At 59.3% G+C, this 22,798-nt stretch overlaps 6 protein-coding genes across 10 annotated transcripts; 1 reads left to right on the top strand and 5 right to left on the bottom strand.

The window, feature by feature from the left end:
* The first annotated feature begins 813 nt into the window (after positions 1 to 813).
* Positions 814 to 2,651, top strand: LOC136044552 (structure-specific endonuclease subunit SLX1-like). Its single transcript, XM_065729885.1, has 6 exons — positions 814 to 1,016; positions 1,106 to 1,157; positions 1,492 to 1,806; positions 2,159 to 2,280; positions 2,372 to 2,456; positions 2,530 to 2,651. Exons 1-6 carry the CDS (start codon positions 859 to 861, stop codon positions 2,581 to 2,583), a joined length of 786 nt encoding a protein of 261 aa, XP_065585957.1. The 5' UTR covers positions 814 to 858; the 3' UTR covers positions 2,584 to 2,651.
* A 2,939-nt stretch (positions 2,652 to 5,590) lies between these two features.
* Positions 5,591 to 8,448, bottom strand: DLL3 (delta like canonical Notch ligand 3). Of its 3 annotated transcripts, XM_065729879.1 has the most exons (8): positions 7,788 to 8,448; positions 7,596 to 7,653; positions 6,957 to 7,196; positions 6,815 to 6,867; positions 6,445 to 6,721; positions 5,922 to 6,372; positions 5,770 to 5,854; positions 5,608 to 5,692 (listed from the first exon to the last, which is right to left on the bottom strand). In XM_065729879.1, exons 1-8 carry the CDS (start codon positions 7,890 to 7,892, stop codon positions 5,687 to 5,689), a joined length of 1,275 nt encoding a protein of 424 aa, XP_065585951.1. In that variant the 5' UTR covers positions 7,893 to 8,448; the 3' UTR covers positions 5,608 to 5,686. The 3 variants fall into 3 exon arrangements, with proteins under 3 accessions (XP_065585949.1, XP_065585950.1, XP_065585951.1); XM_065729877.1 differs by having other exon boundaries at positions 5,591 to 5,854; XM_065729878.1 differs by lacking the exons at positions 7,596 to 7,653; positions 7,788 to 8,448 and having other exon boundaries at positions 5,591 to 5,854; positions 6,957 to 7,467.
* A 48-nt stretch (positions 8,449 to 8,496) lies between these two features.
* Positions 8,497 to 11,666, bottom strand: TIMM50 (translocase of inner mitochondrial membrane 50). Of its 2 annotated transcripts, XM_065729875.1 has the most exons (11): positions 11,517 to 11,666; positions 11,289 to 11,436; positions 11,174 to 11,205; positions 10,610 to 10,631; positions 10,290 to 10,348; positions 9,915 to 10,034; positions 9,723 to 9,827; positions 9,538 to 9,636; positions 9,298 to 9,454; positions 9,115 to 9,221; positions 8,497 to 9,017 (listed from the first exon to the last, which is right to left on the bottom strand). In XM_065729875.1, the coding sequence occupies exons 1-11, from the start codon at positions 11,664 to 11,666 to the stop codon at positions 8,913 to 8,915; spliced, it is 1,104 nt and encodes a 367-aa protein (XP_065585947.1). In that variant the 3' UTR covers positions 8,497 to 8,912. The 2 variants fall into 2 exon arrangements, with proteins under 2 accessions (XP_065585947.1, XP_065585948.1); XM_065729876.1 differs by lacking the exons at positions 11,174 to 11,205; positions 11,289 to 11,436; positions 11,517 to 11,666 and having other exon boundaries at positions 8,503 to 9,017; positions 10,290 to 10,377.
* Positions 11,667 to 11,896: 230 nt separating this feature from the next.
* Positions 11,897 to 19,299, bottom strand: SUPT5H (SPT5 homolog, DSIF elongation factor subunit). Of its 2 annotated transcripts, XM_065729873.1 has the most exons (29): positions 19,134 to 19,299; positions 18,904 to 19,057; positions 18,759 to 18,824; positions 18,176 to 18,187; positions 17,988 to 18,057; positions 17,824 to 17,892; positions 17,668 to 17,733; positions 17,474 to 17,504; positions 17,323 to 17,391; positions 16,988 to 17,239; positions 16,819 to 16,908; positions 16,675 to 16,745; positions 16,460 to 16,565; positions 16,111 to 16,204; positions 15,896 to 16,032; positions 15,630 to 15,785; positions 15,374 to 15,520; positions 15,027 to 15,173; positions 14,691 to 14,816; positions 14,505 to 14,589; positions 14,312 to 14,416; positions 14,134 to 14,236; positions 13,914 to 14,041; positions 13,613 to 13,718; positions 13,248 to 13,406; positions 12,882 to 13,050; positions 12,606 to 12,809; positions 12,413 to 12,508; positions 11,897 to 12,164 (listed from the first exon to the last, which is right to left on the bottom strand). In XM_065729873.1, exons 1-29 carry the CDS (start codon positions 19,212 to 19,214, stop codon positions 12,021 to 12,023), a joined length of 3,243 nt encoding a protein of 1,080 aa, XP_065585945.1. In that variant the 5' UTR covers positions 19,215 to 19,299; the 3' UTR covers positions 11,897 to 12,020. The 2 variants fall into 2 exon arrangements, with proteins under 2 accessions (XP_065585945.1, XP_065585946.1); XM_065729874.1 differs by lacking the exon at positions 18,176 to 18,187.
* Positions 19,300 to 19,767: 468 nt separating this feature from the next.
* LOC136044550 (proline-rich protein 36-like) lies at positions 19,768 to 21,216 on the bottom strand. Its single transcript, XM_065729881.1, has 3 exons — positions 21,115 to 21,216; positions 20,935 to 21,035; positions 19,768 to 20,839 (listed from the first exon to the last, which is right to left on the bottom strand). The coding sequence occupies exons 1-3, from the start codon at positions 21,214 to 21,216 to the stop codon at positions 20,122 to 20,124; spliced, it is 921 nt and encodes a 306-aa protein (XP_065585953.1). The 3' UTR covers positions 19,768 to 20,121.
* A 368-nt stretch (positions 21,217 to 21,584) lies between these two features.
* MED29 (mediator complex subunit 29) lies at positions 21,585 to 22,730 on the bottom strand. The gene is made up of 4 exons (XM_065729871.1): positions 22,536 to 22,730; positions 22,321 to 22,379; positions 21,995 to 22,079; positions 21,585 to 21,813 (listed from the first exon to the last, which is right to left on the bottom strand). The coding sequence occupies exons 1-4, from the start codon at positions 22,728 to 22,730 to the stop codon at positions 21,586 to 21,588; spliced, it is 567 nt and encodes a 188-aa protein (XP_065585943.1). The 3' UTR covers position 21,585.
* Positions 22,731 to 22,798: the final 68 nt, after the last annotated feature.

Below are 22,798 nucleotides of genomic sequence, written 5' to 3'. Positions count from 1 at the left end.
ACATTTTTGGGGGCACTGTTTTGGGATGATGTGGGGTGTGGATGACGGGGTAATGCTGGGAGTGATGCCGGGCAGGGATGTTGGGGAGTGATGTTGGAGAACCACTGAGAGAGAAATCAGAGAGTAACACTGGGGCGACATTTTGGGGTGACACTGTTGGGGGGGGCTGCGTTGGGGACGCAAACCAAGACTTATTGTGCGAGCAGGAGTTCCACTTGGGCTCCGTGTCCTGCGCTGGCCACGCAGATGCGGTGCAGCAATGGAACAAACCCTGCAGACCCTGGGGAGAAGCACAGCTGGAGAGAGGCAGCGGTGGGGGAGAGGCACAGTGCCCTTTGGTGCAGGGGACGCCCTGCTGGCTCTGCCTGTCCCACCCACCGCTGCCGTGTTCTGCTCTCTCCTTGCCGGCGCTTTGCCGTCTCTCTTAAAGGATCTTAAAGTAATGCTGCACTGTGGGACTGCGATGGGACACATCAAGAGAGATGCTGGGGGAGACATGGGGGCGAAATTGTTGGGGGCGGTGAATCCGTGGTGATATAAGGCAGAGACATTGGGGGAGTTCTGTTGCCATCTCTCAAGGTTTGTAAAGTAAGAGTGCTCTTGGAGTGGGGGGGGTCGGGGGCTATTATTAGCGGGCAAGGTGGAGCTGAGGAGTCAGTTGCTATGGTGCTGGGGGGGATGTGGGTAGCGAGGCGGAAGTACCTCTCTAGAGAGGCAACGGGATAGCACCGGAAGAGCGTAATTTCGCCCGGAAGCGATTAGAGGGGAGCAGAAATGAATGGGATAACCCGGAAGTGAGTGGGTAGGGAACGGATATCGCGGGATCGCGGCGCCGGATTTGCGACGCTCTCTTGGACTATGCCGCTGCGTGCTGTGTACCTGCTGAGCGCCCCCGGTCCCCGCGGTCGCCCCCGCACCTACGTGGGCTTCACGCACGACCCGTGGCGGCGGCTACGGCAGCACAACGCGGGTCGGCAGCGGGGCGGAGCGCGGCGCACGAGCGGGCGCGGGCCGTGGTGGGTAACCGAAATTTGGGCGTCCTGGGCCAGAAGTGTGGGGGACGTCGGGGGGAGGGGAGATCGTCACGGCCGCTCTGTCCCCGCAGGCGAATGGAGCTTTATGTGCACGGCTTTCCGTCAGACGTGGCGGCGCTCCGGGTAGGACACGCACCCCCCATCACCCCTTGGCCACACCCCCACAGACCTCCAAGAAGCGCTTCACTCGCTAAGTCCCGCCCCTCACAAATCCACGTCCTTCCCCGTGTCCGTCTCTCTCTGTGGGTGGACCTCTCTCCGTATCCTACATGTTACCAAAGCCCCCCTCCCCCTAAGCCCCAGCCATCCAGGGATCCCTCACCTCTGTTAAGCCATGCCCCTAATTTTGCTAAGCCCTGCCCACCCAACACTGTCAACCTTATCTAGTCTGGCTGCCAAGCAACCACTGCATCCACCTGAGCCACGCCCCTTTCACTAATTCCCGCCCCCTCTGCAGTTCGAGTGGGCGTGGCAGCACCCTGCTGCCTCCCGCCGCCTTCAGGACGCCAAACCTCGCCCCCTGTCCGGTGAGCAGCCAATCGCCTTCGCGCTCCGCATGCTGCCCCGCCTTCTCTGGGCCCCGCCCTGGTACCGACTTCCGTTGCGCCTGCGCTGGCTCCGCCCCCCTCCATGCCCCACCCTCTGCCCGGTCCCGCCTCCTCACGTCGTTGTGGAAACAGACCCGGGAGGGCCAAGGCCACGCCCCCGGAAGCGGCCCACGCCCCTTTTGGCGACACCCTCTGTGTGCACGCTGTGTTTGGAGCCCTGTGAGGTGAGGGGGGGTTAAAATATTTGGGCTCATTAGGAGGAATTAGTGGTGTGTTAAATGTGCATTTTGGAGGCGCACTCCTGTCCTGCTGGAACACTGTGAGACAAGTTTGGGGCGCTCAGGGTCCCTGTATGGCATATTGGGGTCATTCAGAGGGCTCTGTGGGCCAGGGGTGTTTTGGGGTCATTTTGTGGGGACTGGGGTCTCAGTGTGGCATTTTGGACTCATTGATGGATCTCAAAATTGTTGTTCTGAGGCCATGGCAGGATGTTAGGGTCTCTGATAAAAGGGGCAAAATGACCGAGAGGGCATAGCTTAGTGTGACCCCACTCCCTCTTTGTGCCTTCATCCCCAGGGCCCCACCCTGCGCTGTCCCCGACCCGCCTGCCACGCCTGCTGCCATGCCCGCTGCCTTGCTCCACGCTTCCTGGGGGCAGAACAAAATGAATTGCTTCCACTGGATGGGAACTGTCCCAGGTGAGTGAGCAGGGATTGGGGAGGGTGGGGTCAAGGTGAAGGGGTGGGGTCAAGGTGAAGGGGTGTGGCCTGCACTGAGCCCCACCCCCAGATGCCAACAGGCAGTGCTGTGGGGAGAGCTGATTGGCTGCGGTGATGGCGACGATGAGTGGGCAGAGCTTGGAGACCCAGCACTGGTAAGCCCCTCCCACACGTATCTATCCGAGCCCCCATCTCTCTGACCCCACACACTGACCTGTGACCCTGCAGGGCCATTGGACGGATGAGCTGCTGCTGCACAGACAAGGGGGAGAGCCTGAGTGAAGTCACACCCCTCGGCTGTTTTTTTGTGTAATTTATTCTCAATAAAGCAACGTGCAGGGCTGCTCCCAGCACTGTTCTTTTGAGTCCTGAAGGGAATGGGGTCCTTTTGGCATCTTCCCATGGACACTTCCGAGTCCTGCAGGGTGGTGTGGGGTCCTAGATTCTCTGGGGGCCCAGTGGGGTGAGTTTTGGAGTGGAATATTCTGATTTCAGGGCCCTCACTATGACATCCCTACAGATCCTCTCCCCTGACAACGAAAAGCCAAAACACCCTAAAATTCACCCTAAAGCACAACCCAGCACACCAGACTTTAGTGTAACCCTTAGGGTAAAGACCCTCAGACCACCAGAAATCTGTGGGGGAAAGAGAGGGTGGGGGTGAAGCTGAGGCAGCTGATGGTCAGGTGCAATACTGAGCCAGTTGGGAGCCGTGACGTGTGCAGGGGCTGCAGGGAGCAAAACCAGTCCGTTCTCCAGGCAGACTTGGGCATAAAACCACAGAAATAGACACTGGTCATCCTGGATTGGAAAGTGGGGCAAACACTGCTGAGCTGGTGGTCCAGGAATTGACTGCTCACCCGCACCCGGGGTACTTCGTAAAAACAGATGTTTTTTCAAATTTTCAGGCTACTGCCTGGAGGATTAATCACAATTAAACCTGTCGGATTAGCTGTGTAGAGCGGTCAGAACAGATACGCCAGTTCCGCATTTCTGTGCCTGCTGCCTGCAGGACCACCACACTTCGGCAGTTCCGAGCATTGGCCACGCGGGGGCAGCAGAGACCGCGGGAAGAATCCTATGGGATTGACACAGGGCAGCAGCACAGCCGCTGCCGTCGTTATCTTTCTTTTGATGACAAGGAGAGAACACAAAGTCAGAAGATAAGGTGGAAAGGAAAAAAAAAAGCAAAGAAAACAGAGGAAAACTTTTCCAAACCCAGGTAACCTGTGCTAAGTGCATATGAACATCTGTAAAAAAAAATAATTGATGTTATCATGCTTTTTTGTGTGTGCCAGCATTTACTATGCTGTTTTTAAATATTCACACACCACAATTTAACTGCCTAGCAGATCTAATGACAGGGAAGTGAAGGCGCATGAGCAGAAAGCACAGGGCCATGTTAATGCTCCCTCAGGCTCTTTGTTGCTGGTGGTCAGCCACAGTGTCCTATGAGAACAGTGTGGTCCATTACCATTGACAAATTTCCAAGAGAGATGTAGCAGAGAACCAGGGAAAAGTGGAACAGAACACCTGAGGTGAAAATGCTTGAGTGGTGGAGACATATTATGTCAAGAGAGGATGAAGAAAATGGCTGCTGAGTTCTGAGACCTTCCTTAAGCTTACATCCCAGCCTGGTAGATGCACCTCACTCTATGACCAGCCACGTAGCTCACTGGGCTGGGAGAGCAGACCCCCAAGCGAGTGAGGTGAACCTCTTGTGACCCCCATTTGATCTCTAAGGGAGCTTCCCTCAGCCATCCCAAAACCTGCCTGCAAACATAACAGTGCATAAACAAAGGGCTCCATTATCTGCTCCACTAGATTTCACAATGCTATAGCCACTAACTAGAGGAGCCTTAGCTATGCTTAAACCCCACTGAGCTGTAAAATGGGATGAGCTCAAGACAGAGACAGAACATAACTCAGTGCCTGAGAATGATGCACAGAAAACATTTAAACAACTCTCTGCAGGGACAGAATTAATGCATAGCATTGTTAGTTACAGCTGTGAAGTGGGCTGCTACAATGTGCTACCCAGCAGACAAGTAAAGCTTAAAGCCCCAGGGTTGAGATCATAAGCCAAGACCCATGAAGCAGGGAACAGAGCTCAACCACAAGGAAATTAATTTTAAAAGGTGCAAACAAAATCTCAACAACGCAGAATTCCGTTATGGAAAAGGGCATTAGCTCTAGGCATTCCCAGAGCTGCAGTACACAGTCAGCTTGCTAGTGCTAGCTTAGGGCTGAGGGAAGCATTCCAGAAACAAGGTAGTATTGAAAAAAAGGAACTTACATCAACCCCTTCAACAGCAGCCCAAAGTATGAGATAATCCCTTTGCCTCCCTTAGAGAAGAACTGAAGGGCATTAGAAGGACACCCATAGCAGATACAACTGCTTTAAACCAGTTTCGGATCCCCCCAAAAAGGCAGATATCACAATCCGGTTATTAAGAAGGGTCTAGGGAGCCTGCTTTGGCAGAGGGGGGTTAGATTAGATTACCTCAAGAGGTCCCTTCCAACCACTACAATTCTGTGAAGGAAACACTCACCCCTTTCCAGGGACCAGGGCTCACCCAGCACCCAAAGGAGGCAGCCTGCAGACAGACGTGCTCTCCTCCCAACTGCCAGACCTTAAATGTGGGGCCACCTGTGCTCCCAGGGCTACACCCCTTCACCAGGTGCTCAATCAACAGTTCAGGCTGTGACCTAACAGTTCCCATGCAAAAAAACAAACAAAAAAACCCCAACCAACAGCAATGACCTGGAGCAAACCCAGTACAGAACCTGAGGTACCTGGCTACATAGGCCTGATCACCCAGCATATCCCCAGCACCCGGGTCCACAGCTCGGAGCAGTGCCTTCAGCATTTTGTTCAGCAGTGGGAAGCAGCGGACCATGGCTCAGAACTGTCCCAGCTGAGTGATTTTACTCTTCGGTCCTTTAAGACAGCAGTGGGAACCATGCCTACAGGACTTGGAACAGACCCCAACTACTCTGGCCAAGGCTCCCAGGAACCCTCCTCCATGACTGCCTCAGGCAGCAGTGCCACCCAACAGCTCTCTGTGAGGGAACACCTTTAATTGATGGGATTCATTCTTTATGCACATAATTTAAGACAAATCCACATGTGTGCCTTTTCTTTTTTTTAAATGATGCTTCTGTATTTTGCAAGCAGCCTCCACCCCCAGCACCCTTTGTCCACAGAGGGGCCCATCTTCATCATCACTTGCCTCAGGCTGCTGCGTGTCCTTCCTCCTCCCCCTGCAGTGACAGAAAAGGAACAGCAAAGGAACAGCGGTGCTACAGCCAGTGAGGATCTCGCAAAGAGGTAAAATTTCTCCTCCAAAACGAGTGGGCAGGGTGGAGGTTCATTACCGTTGCATCAGACCTGGAAGAGGGGAAGAAAGAACAAAGTGAAGAAAGTGCTGATACTGAGGGACAGCCCCACTCCCGCTCGGGCCCTACCTGGGTGGCAGAGGCACGGGGCAGCTGCTGATCCATCCCACGAAAGCTCAAGCTCGGGGCCCTCATGGGCTCCAATGTGCGGCCGCTACGGAGGTAAAGCCCTTCAGGTGCCGGCCCTATGCTCCCCCCACACCCAGCAGCCCTGCTCTCACCTCTCGCCTGCTGGTCGCCGCCGCCACCCACGAGCCGCCAGCACCAAGCCCAGACCAGGGCCCAGCAGGGCTATTGGGAGGGCGCACGCAAGGGCCAAGGGAGCTGGGGGCTGGTGGAGGGGGGCAGCCGGCCCCCCCCCCACCTCCTCCTCACAACGGGGACCCATGTAGCCTGGGGGACAGGCGCAGACATGGCCAGAGAAGTGGGTGTAGCAAGTAGCACCATGCAGGCAGGGCCCCGAGGCACACGCATCAGCACGCTGGCGGCAGTTGTCTCCAGCGTAGCCCAGGGTACAGGAGCAGCTATAGCTGTTGGTGCCATCTACACAGGTGCCACCATTGGCACAGGGGTTGGGGCTGCAGTCATCCACGTTGTGTTCACATCGTGCCCCTGAGAAGCCCGGCTGGCATTTGCAGATCACACTGTGACCAAGGTCCAGGCAGTGCCCACCTGCAGCACGAACCAGGGGTCAGCACGGGCTGGGGGAGCACAGCGTGGCAGGAGGAGCTCTGTCCCACTCACCATGCAGGCAAAGGCGGTTGGCACAGCGGTCAGCACGGCGCTCGCAGTTGGACCCATGGAAGCCAGGGGGGCAGCGGCAGCTGTAGCCAGCGCCAGGGGTGGGTGCAGGAGCACAGGCCCCTCCATTAAAGCACGGCCCGAGGGCGCAGGGAGATGGCGATGCCTCTGTCAGTGGCTCCAGCACAGGTTCCTCTGCTGCTTCTGGGGCTCTCGGTGACGCGGGCCGTACTGGGCCAGGGGGGTCACAGCGCAGCCCCACAGCATCACTCCGAAAGACCTGGAAAGGGGGCACCAGATACATCCTGAAGGTTGCAGGGGCTGGAAAGCCCTGGGAAGGTGGCAAGAGAGGGGTCTCAGGGGTGTCACTTACTGTGCTGTTAGCACTGGAGAGGGCGCAGCCCCGGCCATCAGTCCCACAGCCCTCTGCGTGGGGACAGGCATCAGAAGATGGTGGGGACAGAACAGAGCCAGACAGGGAGAGGATGCACAGTGGGAGGTGGACAGGCACTCACGGTGGGTGCAGCAGAGAGGCCAGCAGCGGCGGTGGGGGGGGACACGGCAGGCAGCAGAATAGGGGAGGCAGCGGCGGACGCAGGGGGGGCAGTGCGGGAGGCAGTAGGGGCCACGGGCAGGGGGGCGGCAGCGCAGGCGAGTGCTGAAGCGCAGCCCCCCCCCAGCACCCTTCTGCCACGGACCCCCTGGCACCAAGTGCTGCTGTGCCACCGCACGCCCCAGCAGCCGTCTCTGGGGACCTGGGACAGACAACAGTGAGCACAGCAGGACACCCCCATAACCCTGAAAGCTTCCCCCCAGGCCTATGGCCTCCCCTTTGCCCTCACACCTCCATACTTTTGACATTTTTTTCTGTGGACACACATTTAGCCCCAAACAACCTCCACCTGCCCCTCTTGGACAACTCCCCCTGTCCTCCCAACATCCCCTTCAGATCTCATGACTTCCCACTTGCAAGCCCCACCACCAAATGCCTGAGGCTTTCTCCTTACACTCAGTTCTACTGGCAGCTCTCCCCCATCCGCCTCCCCTCATGTCCCCTAACGACAAAAGGATTCTCTTCACCCTGCTCCCACAGAACTCACTTGGCCCTCAGGAAGCCCCGCACTGTTGCTCCCTCCTTAACCCCCCCCACTCACCTCCAGGGTCCTTGGCCTCCTCCAGCCGCCAGGACTCAATGATGAGGGAGACAGTGCCCTGGTGGCAGCGGGGAGCAAAACTGACAGTCAAAAACATGGGGCCATGTGGATTGAGGGGGGGGGGGGCTCTGATAGGATCCCAGAGAAGCCCAGAGTCTCGGCTCCATCAGGGTGGGCTGGGGGAATCCTCACCGGCCAAGGGAAGGTGAAAGGCAAGCGAAGAATGCGTGGAGCCCCTGGGGTTGGAGGGGGCCCAGGAGGACTACGAGCAGCCCCCAGGCTGCAGCCAACCCCCATGGAGGGGCGCAAACAGAGACGGAAGACGAGGCGACAAGAAGGGGGGCCCCTGCATGGCCCCCCCCACGCCGACAGCACCCGCAGCTCCAGCACCCCGGCCAGCTGCACCTGCAGGTGGGCGCATGAGGATCCCAAACCCCTCTTTCCCTCCAGTTACCCACAGCACCCCAAAGCCCCTACTTGCACACCAGTACGCTCACAGCAAGTCTACAACCCGCAGAAACATGCCCTCGGGATTCCTCCCACCAGCATCCCACACCCATCATCAAACCGCCTCAGAATGGCCCCTACCAGTGACACAACAGCATGCCTCTCTTCAGCACTCTCAAAAGGCCCTTAGGGTAACTTGAAACCAATTCACCTCCTTCTTCCTCCCACCCCCTCTTTTGAGAGCTTAAAGGACGAAGACACCCAGTGAAGTAACCAAAGCAAAGCATTGAGGGAATCCCCCAATTCCAAAAATCCCTGACAAAGGCATCCTGAGCCCTCCAGGGCAGCCCAGGACACTCTCACCATGGGAGGGCACAGCAGGGCAAGGATGGTCGCTAGGAGCAGCAGAGCCATGGCCTGGTGCTGGGTGGGACGGGGGTGCTCTCACGTGGCTCCAAAGCTCAGCAGGGTCTGAACCCACTGCCACTCCTGGAACCCCTTGATAAGGGCCAGGCCCTATCCTGCGAATAAACCACACCCCCAACCCCACCTACTTCAAGCACAGACCACACCCCCACAGTGGGGTGAGGCAGCCCCCCCCAGCTCCCTCTATTCTCCCACAGACTGTCAGGTCACTGGGAGAAGAGACAACACTCCCTGACCCCCAACACAGAATCAGTAGTAGAATACCCACAGCTCCACGTAACCCTTTATTTACCCTCAAGGGGTCAAACCTCCCCCCCACCCCACTCTTCCCAAAATAACAAGGGAAAATGTAGCTCAGACACGCTGCCAGGACCACCAGTAAGTCCAAGGGCAGGGTAACGTGATGATAACATCCTGGCGACACGATGACAACATCTTGGGCCATCACTGCTGCTTGGAACGTGCCCAGAGGCGGCCGGCCAAGGCGCCTAGGAAGAGCCCCGTCGGCTTCTTGCCCTGTGCCATCTCAGCCAAACGCTGCTGCTCCTCCTGCACCCCAACCAGAGCAGGAAACACCCATTACCCCATAGATCAGCACATCTCCACACCTTCCTAACAGCCCCGTGTGACACCCAGGAGTCCTCACCTCCTCCAGCTGCGACTGGCGTCGTTTAAAAGCTGCCAACGGGTCATCCTCCAACGCGTAGTTCTCCAGCACAGTCCGCACATCCTCAACACCACTGAGGGCAATGGCTGAGGGAAGCACAATGGGAATGCATCAGGGCTGGGGAGGGATACATGGCAGACACGCAGATGCAGTTTTTCTCACTTTTGAGGAAAGCAGTCAGGTCATAGAGTGCACGATCGTCAGAGCTGCCGTCCCAGCGGCGAAGTGCCAGCCCATTATAGGGCTGCAAGCAGAAGGCTTCTTTACGGTAGTCCACAACCACCACCTTGGCAGGATCTCTGTTGAGGCAGGAGATGTCCTGGGGGTGGATAGGGACAGAGAGGGGCTGCCACACGGTCAGAGGGAGAACCAGTGTGTCCCTCTTCCTCTCCCCATCCCCACCTTGACGTGATGCCCATCCATGTAGCGGGTGGCATCGCGGAAGAGGCGGTAGGAGATGAAGCCATGTGGATCGATGCTGTCGATAAGGGGGAAGGCAGTCTGGGGACAGAAGGATGAGTAGGTGGGTGGCCAAGTCAAACCCACCTTTGGGCTGCACAGCCCTCCCTCCCAATGGCTGCACGCACCATGCCAGTTTCAGAAGTGAAGATGACAATCTCATAGAGCGGTGCAAGCTGCTGCAGAAGGCTGTCGATGCCTGGGCGCTTCTTGAAGCGCCACCCAGTGATGAGCTGGAGCAGAGAAGGGAAACAGAGGGGCATCGGAAGGGGCATCTGCCAGCAGAGGGAGGGATACAGGAACAATTATCTGACACTCACCGACCATTCTGGATGCAGCAAGACATCGGTGAGCTCAATGACAAGAGTGTAGGGTGGCTGGTAGTAGGGCTCGCGCAGAGGGTCTGGCAGCAGCTTGGCACTGGTAGGCTCAATGATCATCTTGATTGGGAGAGAATAAGAGATAGGCCACCAGCACTGGGACAAAGGCCCCTCAAAGATGGACGAGAGTCCTTACTTAGTGACACAGACCCACAGTAAATGTGGGGTACCCCAAAGCCAGAACACAACAACAGAATGAAAAAGTTCCCCAGAAGATGGGGATCCTGAACTACTACTTCTGATATCAGCAAGGCTTCCAACAAGTACAGCCCCAAAATGAGATAAAGAAACTAAATGGGGAAAGCCCCCACGCACCTGCCTGTAGTCCTTGAAGTATTTATATGTTCTGCGGAGCTGCTGGATGCCCACAGGGTCTGTGGAACCAAGCATGGGTGAGTGCTACCTGGGGTCCCAAGAAAGGTGAAAAATTCCAATCTCTTTCTTCCTACCATTTCCCCCCACTCCCATATAAAGAAGAAACAATATGTAGAAGAAGCAGCCCCACTATGGTGATGACTCAGTGCTGAGAACACCGTAAAAGGCTGCTTCAACGTGTCAAATGGCCATCAGGATACAGCTTGTTCCCACACCCCTGGCAAGGGCCACCACCTCCCCCTGCTCCATTTGTTACTCACCACCATCAAACTCATCAGGGACCTGCAAAGAAAGAAAAGCAAATGCAGAACACCACAACTGAGACAGAGAAGAGCAGGGACAGTGGGGGGTGGGGGCGAGGGGAGGGGGAATGGACTCCGCATGGGGTGACATGGGCAATTTACAGCTAAGTGAGGTGGTGTTCATATGCTAGCAGGGGACTTCCTTCCGCCCACAGGTGTCCCTGACTGATCTTTCCACCGTTATGCTGATAGCTTTGTCACCCCCTTACCACTCTCCCTTGTCCTTTTGATGTCCCTACCCCCTCCGGATGATGGAGGCAATTCACAGCTTCGTGCCCCCCCGCTGGGCTGAGCTGCACATCAAACCCTAACAGCTCTTCTCAGGCCCCAAAAAGGCGCTTTTAATGAAATGGGAACGTGACAAACGACGTCGCTCCACGCCTCGGGGAGGAGACCCCAAAAGGAAGCGACAACAATAGGGAAGAGCGAGGAGTGAGTGGGAAAGGCCGGGGCGTTCTCGGTCTGTGCCGAGTGCGGCGCGGAGCCGCTGCCGACCACGAGCACGCGTCACTCGGCCCTTACCTTGGCTCCGTGCTCATCCACTGCGTTGCTGCCTGAGGAAAAGGGAGAAAGTGAGGCGGGGGACGTTGGGGCGCGACCGAGCGGGGCTAGAGTCGGGGAGGGGGGAGGCGCTCACCGAAGATGTAGATGATGGTGACGCCGGTGCCGGCGCCCAGCAGCCCCGCCAGCCGCAGGGCCAGGCGCCGCACGGCCGCCACACGCTGCCGCCGCCGCTCCTCCTCCTCAGCTCCGGGGGGCGGCTGCCCGGGGGGTCCCTCTACGTCCTGCACGGGGGCGGCGATGAGAGCTGGAGGCCCCGCTGCGAGCGCCGAGCCCTCAGAACCGCCCTTCCCGCGCCGCCTACCACCTGCTGCCGTCGTAGCCGCTCCTGCAGCACTGCCTCCGTGCCTGAGGTGCCGGCTCCGCCGCTGCTCACGGCGCGACTCAGCGCGGCGCAGGCCCGGCGGGCCGCGAGGGCGACGCGAGCCCCACGCGCCGCCGCCGCCGCCGCCATTTTCCCGCAGCGCTTCTCTCCGAGGCTGAAAGCGCCGCACTTCCCGGCGTGCAGCGCAGGGAGCGCTGATTGGCTGAGAGCGCCGCACTTCCCGGCGTGCAGTGCGCTGCGCCGTCGCCTGTTGCCACGCCTCCCCACGGGACACCCCTGGGGGGCGGTGACAAAGCGCGCAGAGAGGGGCGGAGGCCTGGGAAGGGGTACGCGCTCGAACCCCACAAAGGGAATGCGGGTCAGGGGGGTGAAACGAGTGTTTATTGGACACAGCCATCTCACTTGGAACAGGCGGCCCGGAAAGACAGGGGTTTAAAAAAAAAAAAGAAATAGAAAGAGAAAAATGAAGCGCCCAGGCAGCACTCAGGCCTCTAGCAGCTTGCCCAGGAAGCGTAGGTTGAGGATCTTGAGCTGCTCGTCCAGGTCCATGCGCACGATCCCATCCTCACCGTCAATGCTGAGCAGGATACCCGTAGCCTCGCGGTCCTCGCCCAAGATCACCTTTACCTGTAGGGACAGCAGGGGCCCAGTGGAGCTGGGGGGTATCTGGCAGGTAGCCCAGGAAGGGGCACGGGGATCCAAGAGCACCCCTTTAAGTGTGTGGTAGGATCCAGGCATAGTTAAGGGGACTGGGAGGGGTGAGTGAGCCAAGAGAGGCCCTGGACACAGCCTGGAGAGGGCAGGAGGGGGAGGCAGAGAGAGCAGCAGGGGTAGAGGCGGCAGTGACCGTGGTGGAGGACCAGTGATGACCATACCTTGTTGCTCTTGGTGGGGGTAACGGGCTCCAGGTGCTCACTGGAGATGCTCACCACCTTCTCACTGTCCTTCAGGTACACAGAGCACATCCCGCCCTGCATGGGGACAGGAGTGAGTCAGTGGTGGTTATACCATCCGTCAAGTTTGCCACAGTACAGCCGCTGCCACGCATGCAGTACCACCAAGGCTCACCGTGACACTGCGGATGACACCGGTCTGTCCCACCGCCTGGCTATCCAGATAGGTGTCTCGGACCTTCACCTGGATGTCAGTTGTGACCCAGTCGCTGGAGCTCTGCTCGATGCCTGAACCAGGGGTGTGGGGGTTGTAGCCCCCTGGAGATGGTGCTCCAGGTGTCATGGGGCTATAGCCCACTGGGCTTGGGCTAGGGCTTGCCTGGGTGAGAGAGGAGGAAGTGTGAGCAGCAGCAGGAGGCTATGGGGGACAAGGGAGAGGGACTGGGTGTACCTGGTAGGCCATTGGTGATGGTGTTGGGTGGTAGCTGGCTGGTGAATGGGTGTTCTGGTAGCCCACAGGGCTGGGGGCCACCTGATGGTAGCTCTGGGGGCTGGGGCTGGGCTGGTAGGAGCCCTGCGGCGATGGCACAGCATAGGGTGAGAACTGGTCGGTGTTGTACCTGGCGGGGTGAGAGGGAGTCTATGGGATCCTGTATTGCACCATAGCGGAGCCCAGGGAACATGATGTCAACCCAGGGCCATGGTTTGGGATACTCTGGGGTTGTAGTTTCCCCTTAAGATCCCAACTATGGTTCCACAGAGCTGTGGTTCCCTTTTCAGAGCTCCAGGGCCAGTGCAGAGCGGAGGGAATGCTCACATGGCTGGTGTGCCGGGTGTCTGGGGGTTGTACGGCTGGGTGACCTGCGGTGATGAGGGGTCAGGGTAACCAGGGGTCTGTGGGTTGGGGGTGCCACCGTAGCCTTGCGGTGACGGTGTGGGCTCATCATCAAAGCCATACTCAAAGTCCTCATCGGCTCTGCGGAAGGAAAAGCAGTGTCATCATCGCAGCCAGGGTAGTTCAGTGAGTGGGACCCCACAGTGGGGGCAGTACAGAATCACTGGAGCCACGGCAGTGACCAGAGATTGCAAAAATATGACTGCTGTGATGTTGTTAGGGCCATCCTGGTGACCCCAGACCCTGGGGTGGGTGTGTCCTGGTCAGCAGACACCCCTGGCACCCACCTAGAAGGTGTGTTGGGGTTGTTGGGGTCCCATGCACCGCTCTGAGCAGGCGTGCGGCTGCCATCATGAAGAGGAGTCTGTGAGCCATAGTGCGGTGTGCGGCTGCCTGCAACAGACCCACAATGGCTGTGTCAGTCCCCTCTGTGTCCCCTCCAGTCCTGTCCCCTCCAACTCAGCCCTGTCCCCTCCTCAGCTTCAAAGGTTCGTACGTCCCTTTCCCTCCAAAAGATCACCCCAGGATCTACTCAACCGCTTTCTGCACTGTGTCCCCATCAGCCCTGTCTCCCCCAGTGCCACTCACCATCATGCAGGGGTGTCTGCGAGCCGTACATGGGAGTGCGGGAGCCAGAGCCGTACATGGGGGTCTGGGACCCATACATGGGGGTGCGTCCGTAGGTTGACGTCATCCCACCTGGGCGCCGCGAACCCCTGCAGGGACATAGTGTCAAGGACAAGAGGAAGCCCCTATCAGCCCACCCCTGAGAGGGAGCAGCACAGTTCCCCATCTCTCCTGCACTCACACAGTGGTCAGGCGCTGGCGGTCCACCGAGATGGTCTGGCAGGTGGAGTGCAGCTCCACCCGCGCCGTCGACTCTGTTGCATCCTTCACCACTCCGATGTAGCCTGTGAGGCGCAATGGCCGTTTGATGAGAGAACCCGGGCAATCCACAGCTTCTTCCCCAGCCAAAAAGCACCCACCTTTGTAAGGTCCCTGGGAGATGCGCACCGTCTGCCCGATGAGGTCGTTGTCCCGCCGCCCGCGCCCACGGCTCATGCCACCACCGCCGAAGCCACCACGCTGGCCTGCAGGACAAGGAGGGGCATGCTCAGGTTGGGCAGGACGTCCTTGGGGAGGTTCTTTTGCCTTTGGGGACACCCCTGCAGTGCTCACCAGCCCCACTGGGATGCATTGGGCTGCTGATACGAGGGCTCATGGGAGCAAAGCTGCCCACAGTGAAGTTCGTGACATCCCGTGGCTGCAAAAAGGAAATATAATGGTGCAGGAGGGCAGCAGCGGCAAAGGCACAGGGTCACGGCCCGCTCCAGCAGCCACCAGTGGTCCCCAACATGTCCCCACCTTGGAACCACCAGCCAGGACGAGGTGTCGGGTCTTGCAAACGAACATGCCGCCATTCTCCACCAGCTTCTTGCAATGCAGGAAGGCAAAGCCCCGGAAGAGGTGCCTGATCTCTCCCTCACGGCCCTGTGACAGTGGCAGGGGTGAGCCCCAGGGGGTGACAGGACCTCCCCCAGCAACAGAACTCTGAGGGCTGTCAGGAAAAACCCAGTGTTCCCTACGTGCCAGAAAGAGCCCAGAAAGCACACATATGGCAGACTAGGAACAGACCAGGGATCCCCATGGCAACCGAAAGGATCTGTCTCACCCCAGTCACCCCCACTCCATGGTTCCTACCGAGTGGGGCCCATCTATGACTTTGACGATGTCTTTGACGTGGATATTATTTTGCTCTGAGTCAAGGGCGACAGCAAACCGGTTGTCCTTCTTCCTGGTGACAGCCTGGTGCCGCACTGTCACCACCTTTCCGTACATGTTCAACACCTGCAACCAACAGGAAAGTCGAGAAGCTGGGAGAAGTACTGCTCAAAACAGCCCTCGAAGGCAGCAGGGACCGCACGGAGGCAAAACAGAAGGTGGGGAGGCATTTATGGCACAGGGCTGCATGTTTTCACCCCTGACAAGACACCCAAAAACACAGAGAAACACAGCTCCTTCCACCACTGTGGGCAACTGGGGCTCACCTGGAAGGTCTCACGCTCCAGACGTACAATAACACCCACTGTCTGAGGGTCAAGCTGCACCAGCTCACCCCATTCGTGCTGACCCCCCACATCCACACCTGACGCCGTCTCTGAGCAGAGCTGCAGGTCCCGTGGTAGAACCTTGAGCTGGTGGTGGGGCAGGAAGATAAGTGAAATGCAGTGGCTATGGACATTTTCCCTCCTTCCTACCAGCACCACACTGAGCCAAACTCTGGCATTCCACCTCTCCACTCACCTCATGCATAGTGAGGTCTGAGAAGAGGATGACAAAGTTCTCCTCCACCCTAACAATGAGGCCCGTGTCACCCTCAAAGCGGCCTGCAATCACCTTCACGTGGTCACCCATCTTGAAATATTTCCGCAGCTCCTGAGCTGGGAATTCCAGCATGTCCTATGGGAAAGAAGAATGCTGTGGACGCTGGGGAGGTGGCACACAGCATCCTGACAAGGCTACAGCAGCCACACAGAGCATTTGGCTCTGCTCCCTGGGTGCTCTGCTACCTTCAAGTCCTCGTGTTTGGGCATGATAGTGATCTTGTTGCCATCCACGCTGAGGATCTTGCCCTGCAGATTAATCAGTTCACCCTCGCACACCTCCACGTTGTCACCAGGCTGGAAGTTATGCTCACGCTCCTTCCCTAGGGGCGACAGCAGAGAAAGTGAGGGGACAACAATGCATGGGGAACGGCAGTATGCACATGAAGACACCCACACACCTGTGCTCTCCGTCACCACCTCCAAGTCGATGCCTTCAGGCTGGTCTTCAAACTTCTCCAGCTCCGACAAGGTGGGCTTCACACCCTCCGTAATCTGTCAGGAACGGAGTGGGTGGCCACAACACCCCATTCCTCCCCAGAACTCACCTACTTATCTAAGCTGTGCCAACGCCAAACCCACAGCGTGCCAAGGCAATGCCATCACTACTGGAGAACAGGGAGCCTCCAGCCTCCCACCACCCTCTTTCCCTCCAGCACCTCAGTGTTTGGGTCTTGACATCAGAAGGAAAGCAGTTTTCAGGGAAAGCAGATGGGTTTAGGCTGGATTTAAACACAGTCCCACACTCACCACTGCCGACATGGCGAAGCTCTTGAAGAGAAAGCCCTTGCGGCTGTAACGGTTGCCTTCAAAGATGAGAAAGTCTCCATCGGAAGCTACATCACCTCCCAGAGACCTAAACCAAAACAGAGGCAAAACCAAATCACCCCTTTGGGGAGGACAGCTCACCATGGGGCTTTTTTTTCAGCCGTGTTCTTTTCTTTCAGTCTGATGTTCTCTCCTACCGGATCTTCTCAGCGTCAAAAAGCCGCTGAGGGGGTCGCTTGAACTTCTTCCGCTTGGCAAACCAGTCCTTCTGCAGGGTGGGAGGCAGTACAATAAGCCAACGGCCCCAGCACAGCAGCACAGCACAAGATCGCTCCACCTACCAGGCTCATCCGGGCTTTGATACGGTCAAAGTCAATACGGGGGATCATCTTTAAGGAAATCTGGTTCTGGCTGGGCTCCACGTAATCCACCTGCCCGCAGGGAGACAGCGGCAGTGAGCCAAGTGTCCTCGATTGCCCACTACGGGGCCTCTGTCCCCTCCTGCCTCACCTGGGCAATGTCATCCTTGTAGATGCCCCTCTTCAGACGTACCCAGGACTTGGGCTTGAGATTGGTTACCTCCTTCACTACCTTGAGCACGTCTGTCATCTCCTTGATTGGGACCATCTGCTGGTTCCAGTAGCCCATTCGCAGATTTCCTACCCCCTCAATTGCCTGCTTCACGTGAGTCTGCTTGTAGGCCTCCACGTAAATGTAGCCCTTGACGTGCTCGGGGGCCACCACCGACTTTATCTGGAGGGGCTGGAGGACAAGGGAGCACATCAGGGCCAGGGGTTGCAGGTGGCACAGACCCTCAGCTTCCACGTGGCTCCCCGCAGCCTCACCGTGTCAGTGAATTGGTACGCAATGAACTTCCGCATCAGAGCAATAGCTGTAGCACGCTCCTCTCCGATCTATGGTGGAAACGGATTGCTTTAGGGTTGCGAATATGACTCCCAAATGGCGACTCCCACTCCAAAGTCCCCGAGCACCTACCTTGCATTTCACCGTCCAGAGATTGGGATCCCTATGTAGGACCAGAGAAAGGCAGTTACAGGGTGGCCTGACCAAGCTAAACCCGACAAAGCCCACCTGGCTGGGCAGCTCAGCATGCCACGGACCTGAGTATCTGATTTTTTCCCCCAAAAAAGCCACTTGTTTTCTGCCCCAAGGTGAAACGTAACACTCACTTGACTCCAGGCAGCAGCTGCTGCTGTGTGATGTCATCCGAGAGCTCATCAGAGCCACCATAAACACTGAGAAAATAAGAATGAAAGTTAAAACAAAATAGTTGAATCCTTGATATGTGATCAGACAGAGTACCAGGGCCACATCTCCCAACTCACGTCTCTCCTACTGAGGACTTGGCATATTTCTTCATATAATACTCGCCCAGCTCTTCCTCACGCTGGTCCCTGTAGGTGTGGAGGGGAGGGGGTGGAACTGGGCATCAGTGCAGCACCTACAGCACCTCAAGGGGTAAGGGGGTGGCGCACAGAGCTGGCATCACCTCCACAGGTTCTGCAGCCGCCGAGCACCAGAGCGGTCCTCATCCAGCACCACATTGTCAATGTTGGAAGCTGCAGGGAAGAGGGTTGAATGTGGCCCACAGCATCACAGGGGTATGGCTGAGCTTGGCTGCCCCCAGGGGGTGGCAGTGGTTACCCCTGGAGGGGGCCCAGGCTGACTCAAGCTTACCTTCAATCTCTTCTGCTCAGGAACAAGGAGGTGGCGGTGGAGGGCAGACAGTATGGAGCAAATAATAGCGGCAAAACCACCCATGGGTGAGGGGGAACAAACGGGAAGGAACAAAATTAAGACGGCAGCACAGGAGGGAAAGGAAAACACAGGAAACGTTTAAAAAAAAAAAAGGGCAAAAAATAAAACCAGGCAGGTGCGAATGAGATGCGTTAAGCAGACAGACAGAGGATGGACAGAAAGACGGACACTGGCATGGAAGGAGGCAGGGGATCTGGGGCCACACAGTCCCATTCCCAACCCTGAGTGTGGGGACTGGGGGGAAAAACGCGCTCAGAAGTGGGGAAAGTGCAACAGCAGCTACCCCGTTTTAACCCAGCGCAGCTGCACCTGAACTGATCCACCAGCACAGCACTGTAACCCAGAACAGCGCACCACTCCCAAAAGAGCCGCACCACCGCAGAGCTCTGCTCCCATCCTCTTCAGGTCTTAAGGCCAGAGAGCAGGGACCAAAGCCCGAGGGGGACCTCAAAGCCCCGGGGAACATCTTCAAAACTGGGGAGTCCCCATGTGGCCTCCTCACCTTTCTCCAAGATGTCCTCAGCCCCATCCTCCCACTGATCTTCATCCTCGTATTCATCATCCACATCTGGTGGAAATAACAGTGGTAAGAGGGAAATGCAAAGGCAGCATAGGCCCCCACCATCCCTGCTTCACCCCCAGCTCACCAGCTTCATCTAGGATAAAGCCGCCATGCCGTGGCTTCTTTGCAGGCCGGTCATCATCTTCCTCCTCCTCCTCCTCATCGTATTCCTCTTCCTCCTCCTCCTCCTCGACCTCTTCCTTCTCGCTGCCCGCTGCACTGGCGCGCTCCTCCTCGGCCTGCACAGCGGCGAAAGGGGAGATGCTGAGGGCGGGGGGAGGCAGGGCAGGGTGCACCCCCCGCGTTCAGCCTCACCTCAGCTTCCTCAGCCTCCTCTGCCTCACTGCTACGTTCGCTCTCCTCCTCCGAAAAGTTGCTGTCGTCACTGTCCGACATGTCGGCGCGGGGGCTGAGAGAACCCGGGGGTGGGGGGTGACTCCAGAGATGAGCTACGGGAGCGGGAAGCAGCCCCCGAGAAGGTACGCGAGAATCCAAAGAGGGCACACGGGGGAGACCTCGGGCTCAAAGGGGCCCAGTGACAACAGAAGGCGGGGGGAGCAGCCCTCGCCCGCTCCCGGCAGCCCCAACCGCCGCTACGAAGACCACGGCCCTACTCCCCCCCAAAGGCTTTCCGGTTCCGGTAAGCCGGAGCCTCTCGCGAGATTAGCCCCATCACGTGATTACGGCAAGAGGGAGGGGGATAGGCAGAGGAGGGCGGCAGATCACGTGGTCGGGGAGGCGGAGGCACAGGAACGGGGTGGGGCGAAGCGCGACGCGGGCAGCGGGCGGGGTTTGACGTCACGCCGCGATCCCGCAGGGCCGTCACACCCCGGCCCCGCCCCTTCACCCCCCCCCCCCCCTCCGCAATCTCAATACAACATTACAAGCAACACCAGAGAAAGAGTTCATTTATTTAAAAAAAAAAAAGACAAAAAAACGAGAACCAGAATTTCCCTTCCATCCCCCCCCGCCCCCCCATTACAAAACACATAAATACGATATAAAATCTCTGGCCACCAAAAGAAGCCATCAGTAGGGGCAGAAACGCCCCTAAGGCACCGAGTGAGCAATAAATAAAGGCAGAATCGGGGCGGGGGACGACAGGACCTGCCAGCCTCGTCTCCCTGTGCCCCCCCTTTCGGGGTGGGCGGGCGGAACCGAGTGGAGAGCAGCCAGACCCCGCCCCCTCCCGCAGGGAATGCTACATCTGTCATTGCCACCTCCCTCCTACAGCCCAAAGTTCCTGGGGTGGGGGTAAGCTGTCTTTTGCGGGGGAAGGGCTGTCACCACAGCACCACGGCCCTCACTCCGACACTGAGATACGGTCGAATACCGGGAGGCGGTGGGGGCTGCCCGGGGAGCCCGTGCTTCCCTCCACCGGCGTGGACGGCGTGGGGCCGTGCAGGAAGTGGCAGCGGGAGCCGTACGGGCACGTCCCGCAGCGCTGGAAAGTGCTGCACGGCTGCGTGCGGTACTTGGGGTGGCGGCGGAGCCCCCGCAGCTCCTCGGGGCCGTGGGCAAACTGGCAGCGGGCGCCATAGCGGCAATGGCCGGTGGCGGTGAAGGGGCGGCACAGTTCCGTCTTGTAGAGCGGGGAGGGCGGCGAAGAGGGCGGCGACAGCGAGAAGCTGAACGGGGACTGCGGCGATGACAGCGACGGGGACAGCTGAGACGCTTCGTGCGACGTCGGGGACAGCAACGTCAGGCCGAGGGCGGAGAGCGGGGCCGATCTGCGGGACGGGAACGGCGCCGGGAGTGCCCCCGGTGGGTCCGCGCCCAGGGTCAGCGCCGCCGCCAGCGCCAGCAGTGCGGTGTCGGGGGGCTGCGAACGGGACAGGCCGGGGGGGGCTCCGCGGGGCCGAGGAGAAAAGCCGGGAGGGGGGGGGCACGGCGCGGCCGCTCGGGGCGCTGAGGGAGCGCAGGAGACGGCCCAGCTCCAGCGGGGGCGGCCCCCATGGGGAGCGCGGAGGCCGCGGGGGCTCCGGGGACGGCTCCCGAGGCGGCTGCCCGCAAAACGGGCCCTACAACGGAGAAAGGGTCGTCGTCAGACGGGATGGGGGGGCTGACAGCGTGAGGAAGATGCGAGGGGGACGGAAGAAGGGGAGGGGGGCCGTACCTGACGCTGCGGCTCCGGAGCGGGCCCAGCTGTAGCGGCAGCCATAGCGGCGGGGACAGACGCGGAGGAGCGGCGGTGCCGTTCGCGCTGCGCTGCAGCGCCTTTATGGGCGCTCCCGTGACATCACGACGATGGGTGGGCGTGGCCGGAAGCGAGCGCGAGGCGTGCCCATGAGCTCACCGCACGGGGCAGCGCTCGGTCACGCTCGGGGTGGGGCGGGGACGTCAGCAGAGTTGCGAGGGGGCGCGGCTCCCGATGGAGGGGCGGTCCGGGCTGAGTCATTCTGCCGGGAACCGCGAGGGCGGTGCATCGGGGCGTGGGTGACTCCCGTGTACAAGTGACCCCCCCGGGTAGGGCTGACACCCCCTGCATATGGGTGACCTCCTCCCCCCCCCCGCTTTTCTCGAGAGACATCCTCTATGTATGGGTGACCTCCCCCCAAGAATGGGTCACTTTGTGTATGGATGACCCGTCCCCCAGTGTATATCTGATCCCCCACACATATAAGGTGCCATCGTCTACGTAGGGAAGACCCTCCCACCCGACCCTCCTTAGAAACACTCCTCAGGGACACTGCCGTGCACGTGGGTGCCTTTATTGTCACAGGGCTGATGGAGGTGGGGCTGCCTGCTGCCTATCCCCACGGCCTCATCAGGGCCCCCCCGTGGGAGGCAGCTTGCCGGTGATCTTGTTGGCACCCTCCAGCAGGGCATTGTGGATGTCCTTGGCGCCTGCAATCTGTGCCTTGATGAGGGGCAGGTACTGTGTGTAGGGGAGGCTCTCGCCTGCAGCCCCCTCGCCCTTGGGGGCCGCTGGCACCAGCGCAGGTGCGTGCTTTGCACTGTCGAAGCTCTGCGAGAGGCACTCGTGCGCCAGGCGCTGGGGAGGGGGTGTCACCAGAGGGGACACGGGGCTGTGCGTGCCAGGGGGACAAGGAGTGCGCAAAGGACGTTGCCAAAGGGAAACGGGAAGTGAAAATGGGAAGGGAAAGTGACACCGGGGGGGGGGGGGGGGAGTGAGGGGGGAGGAAAACACAGACGGCACTTGGAGGGTCACTTACAAGGCAGAGCTCTAGCTGATCACACAGTGCGTAGAATTCCTCCAGGCTCTTGTCAAAGCGCTGCAGGGCTCCGTCGGCGCTCTTTCTGCCCATGGGACATGGCCACCATCACCCCACTGCCGCCACACTGCCACCACAGCCTGGGTGACACTAAGGGGCCAAGGAAGGGGTCCTGGAGAACGATGGGGAGGGTCTTGTGGGGGTTGCTGGGGCACTAAGGGTCAGGGAGAGGGGCCTGGGGACACTGGGTAGGACCCAGGGTCACTGGTGCGGTCCTGGGATGGGACTGGGGTCTCTAGGTGAGCACCCCCGCTGGGCTCACTCACTGCCCGTTGTCGATGTTGGAGTTCTGCACCAAGTTCTGCGCCGCCACCTTCATCAGCGTCTGGTGGGGGGGGGAGCACAGCGAGTCACGGCGGCACAGACCCCGCGGGATTCCCCGCCGCCAGCCCTGGGCTCGCCCCCGCGCCCCGGGAACGCGCGCCCGCCCCATCGGCAGAAGGGCCCTAACGCCACGCCCCCCAGCAGCAGGCCCGCCCACCTGCAGGCTCTCCTTCAACTGCGGGATGAGCAGCCGGAACCGCTGGACCGGGTCGAAGTCCTGTGCCTGCGCGGCCGCCACCTGCGCCGGAAGCGGCGGTCCCGGCCCCGCTCCCTGTCCCGGCCCGGGCGCGGCGGACAGCGACGGCGCGGGCGCGGCGGGCGGTCCCGACGGTGGCTGCGGCGGCGCCGCCATCTTCCCGCTGCTCCCTTCACTTCCGCTCCCAGTCGGCCCCGCGCGCGCCGCGCCGGGAAGCGACGTAA

Source organism: Cyrtonyx montezumae, unplaced genomic scaffold, assembly GCF_038088225.1.
Source record: "Cyrtonyx montezumae isolate F1298 unplaced genomic scaffold, pur_monq_1.0 scaffold_111, whole genome shotgun sequence".
Lineage (NCBI taxonomy): Eukaryota > Metazoa > Chordata > Aves > Galliformes > Odontophoridae > Cyrtonyx > Cyrtonyx montezumae.
This window is presented reverse-complemented; position numbering and strand designations above follow the sequence as displayed.

What these genes read in the sequence shown, in the direction of transcription:
- LOC136044552 (XM_065729885.1), top strand. Translation starts at nt 859, where the DNA reads ATGCCGCTGCGTGCTGTGTACCTGCTGAGCGCCCCCGGTCCCCGCGGT. An exon ending in ACGAGCGGGCGCGGGCCGTG is followed by an intron (nt 1,017 to 1,105) that starts GTGGGTAACCGA and finishes CTGTCCCCGCAG; the next exon opens with GCGAATGGAGCTTTATGTGC. An exon ending in CAGACGTGGCGGCGCTCCGG is followed by an intron (nt 1,158 to 1,491) that starts GTAGGACACGCA and finishes CCCCCTCTGCAG; the next exon opens with TTCGAGTGGGCGTGGCAGCA.
- DLL3 (XM_065729877.1), bottom strand. Translation starts at nt 7,892, where the DNA reads ATGGGGGTTGGCTGCAGCCTGGGGGCTGCTCGTAGTCCTCCTGGGCCC. An exon ending in GCCTCTCTGCTGCACCCACC is followed by an intron (nt 6,868 to 6,956) that starts GTGAGTGCCTGT and finishes GTCCCCACGCAG; the next exon opens with AGGGCTGTGGGACTGATGGC. An exon ending in CAACCGCCTTTGCCTGCATG is followed by an intron (nt 6,373 to 6,444) that starts GTGAGTGGGACA and finishes TTCGTGCTGCAG; the next exon opens with GTGGGCACTGCCTGGACCTT.
- TIMM50 (XM_065729875.1), bottom strand. Translation starts at nt 11,666, where the DNA reads ATGGCGGCGGCGGCGGCGGCGCGTGGGGCTCGCGTCGCCCTCGCGGCC. An exon ending in TCACTTCTGAAACTGGCATG is followed by an intron (nt 9,637 to 9,722) that starts GTGCGTGCAGCC and finishes TTCTGTCCCCAG; the next exon opens with ACTGCCTTCCCCCTTATCGA. An exon ending in GCCAGTCGCAGCTGGAGGAG is followed by an intron (nt 9,018 to 9,114) that starts GTGAGGACTCCT and finishes GTTGGGGTGCAG; the next exon opens with GAGGAGCAGCAGCGTTTGGC.
- SUPT5H (XM_065729873.1), bottom strand. Translation starts at nt 19,214, where the DNA reads ATGTCGGACAGTGACGACAGCAACTTTTCGGAGGAGGAGAGCGAACGT. An exon ending in GGTGGTGACGGAGAGCACAG is followed by an intron (nt 16,033 to 16,110) that starts GTGTGTGGGTGT and finishes TGTCGCCCCTAG; the next exon opens with GGAAGGAGCGTGAGCATAAC. An exon ending in CCCCCACCAAGAGCAACAAG is followed by an intron (nt 12,165 to 12,412) that starts GTATGGTCATCA and finishes CTGTCCCTACAG; the next exon opens with GTAAAGGTGATCTTGGGCGA.
- LOC136044550 (XM_065729881.1), bottom strand. Translation starts at nt 21,216, where the DNA reads ATGACTCAGCCCGGACCGCCCCTCCATCGGGAGCCGCGCCCCCTCGCA. An exon ending in ACCGAGCGCTGCCCCGTGCG is followed by an intron (nt 21,036 to 21,114) that starts GTGAGCTCATGG and finishes GCGCCCATAAAG; the next exon opens with GCGCTGCAGCGCAGCGCGAA. An exon ending in CTCCGGAGCCGCAGCGTCAG is followed by an intron (nt 20,840 to 20,934) that starts GTACGGCCCCCC and finishes TCTCCGTTGTAG; the next exon opens with GGCCCGTTTTGCGGGCAGCC.
- MED29 (XM_065729871.1), bottom strand. Translation starts at nt 22,730, where the DNA reads ATGGCGGCGCCGCCGCAGCCACCGTCGGGACCGCCCGCCGCGCCCGCG. An exon ending in AGTTGAAGGAGAGCCTGCAG is followed by an intron (nt 22,380 to 22,535) that starts GTGGGCGGGCCT and finishes CCCCCCCACCAG; the next exon opens with ACGCTGATGAAGGTGGCGGC. An exon ending in ATCAGCTAGAGCTCTGCCTT is followed by an intron (nt 21,814 to 21,994) that starts GTAAGTGACCCT and finishes CCCCCTCCCCAG; the next exon opens with CGCCTGGCGCACGAGTGCCT.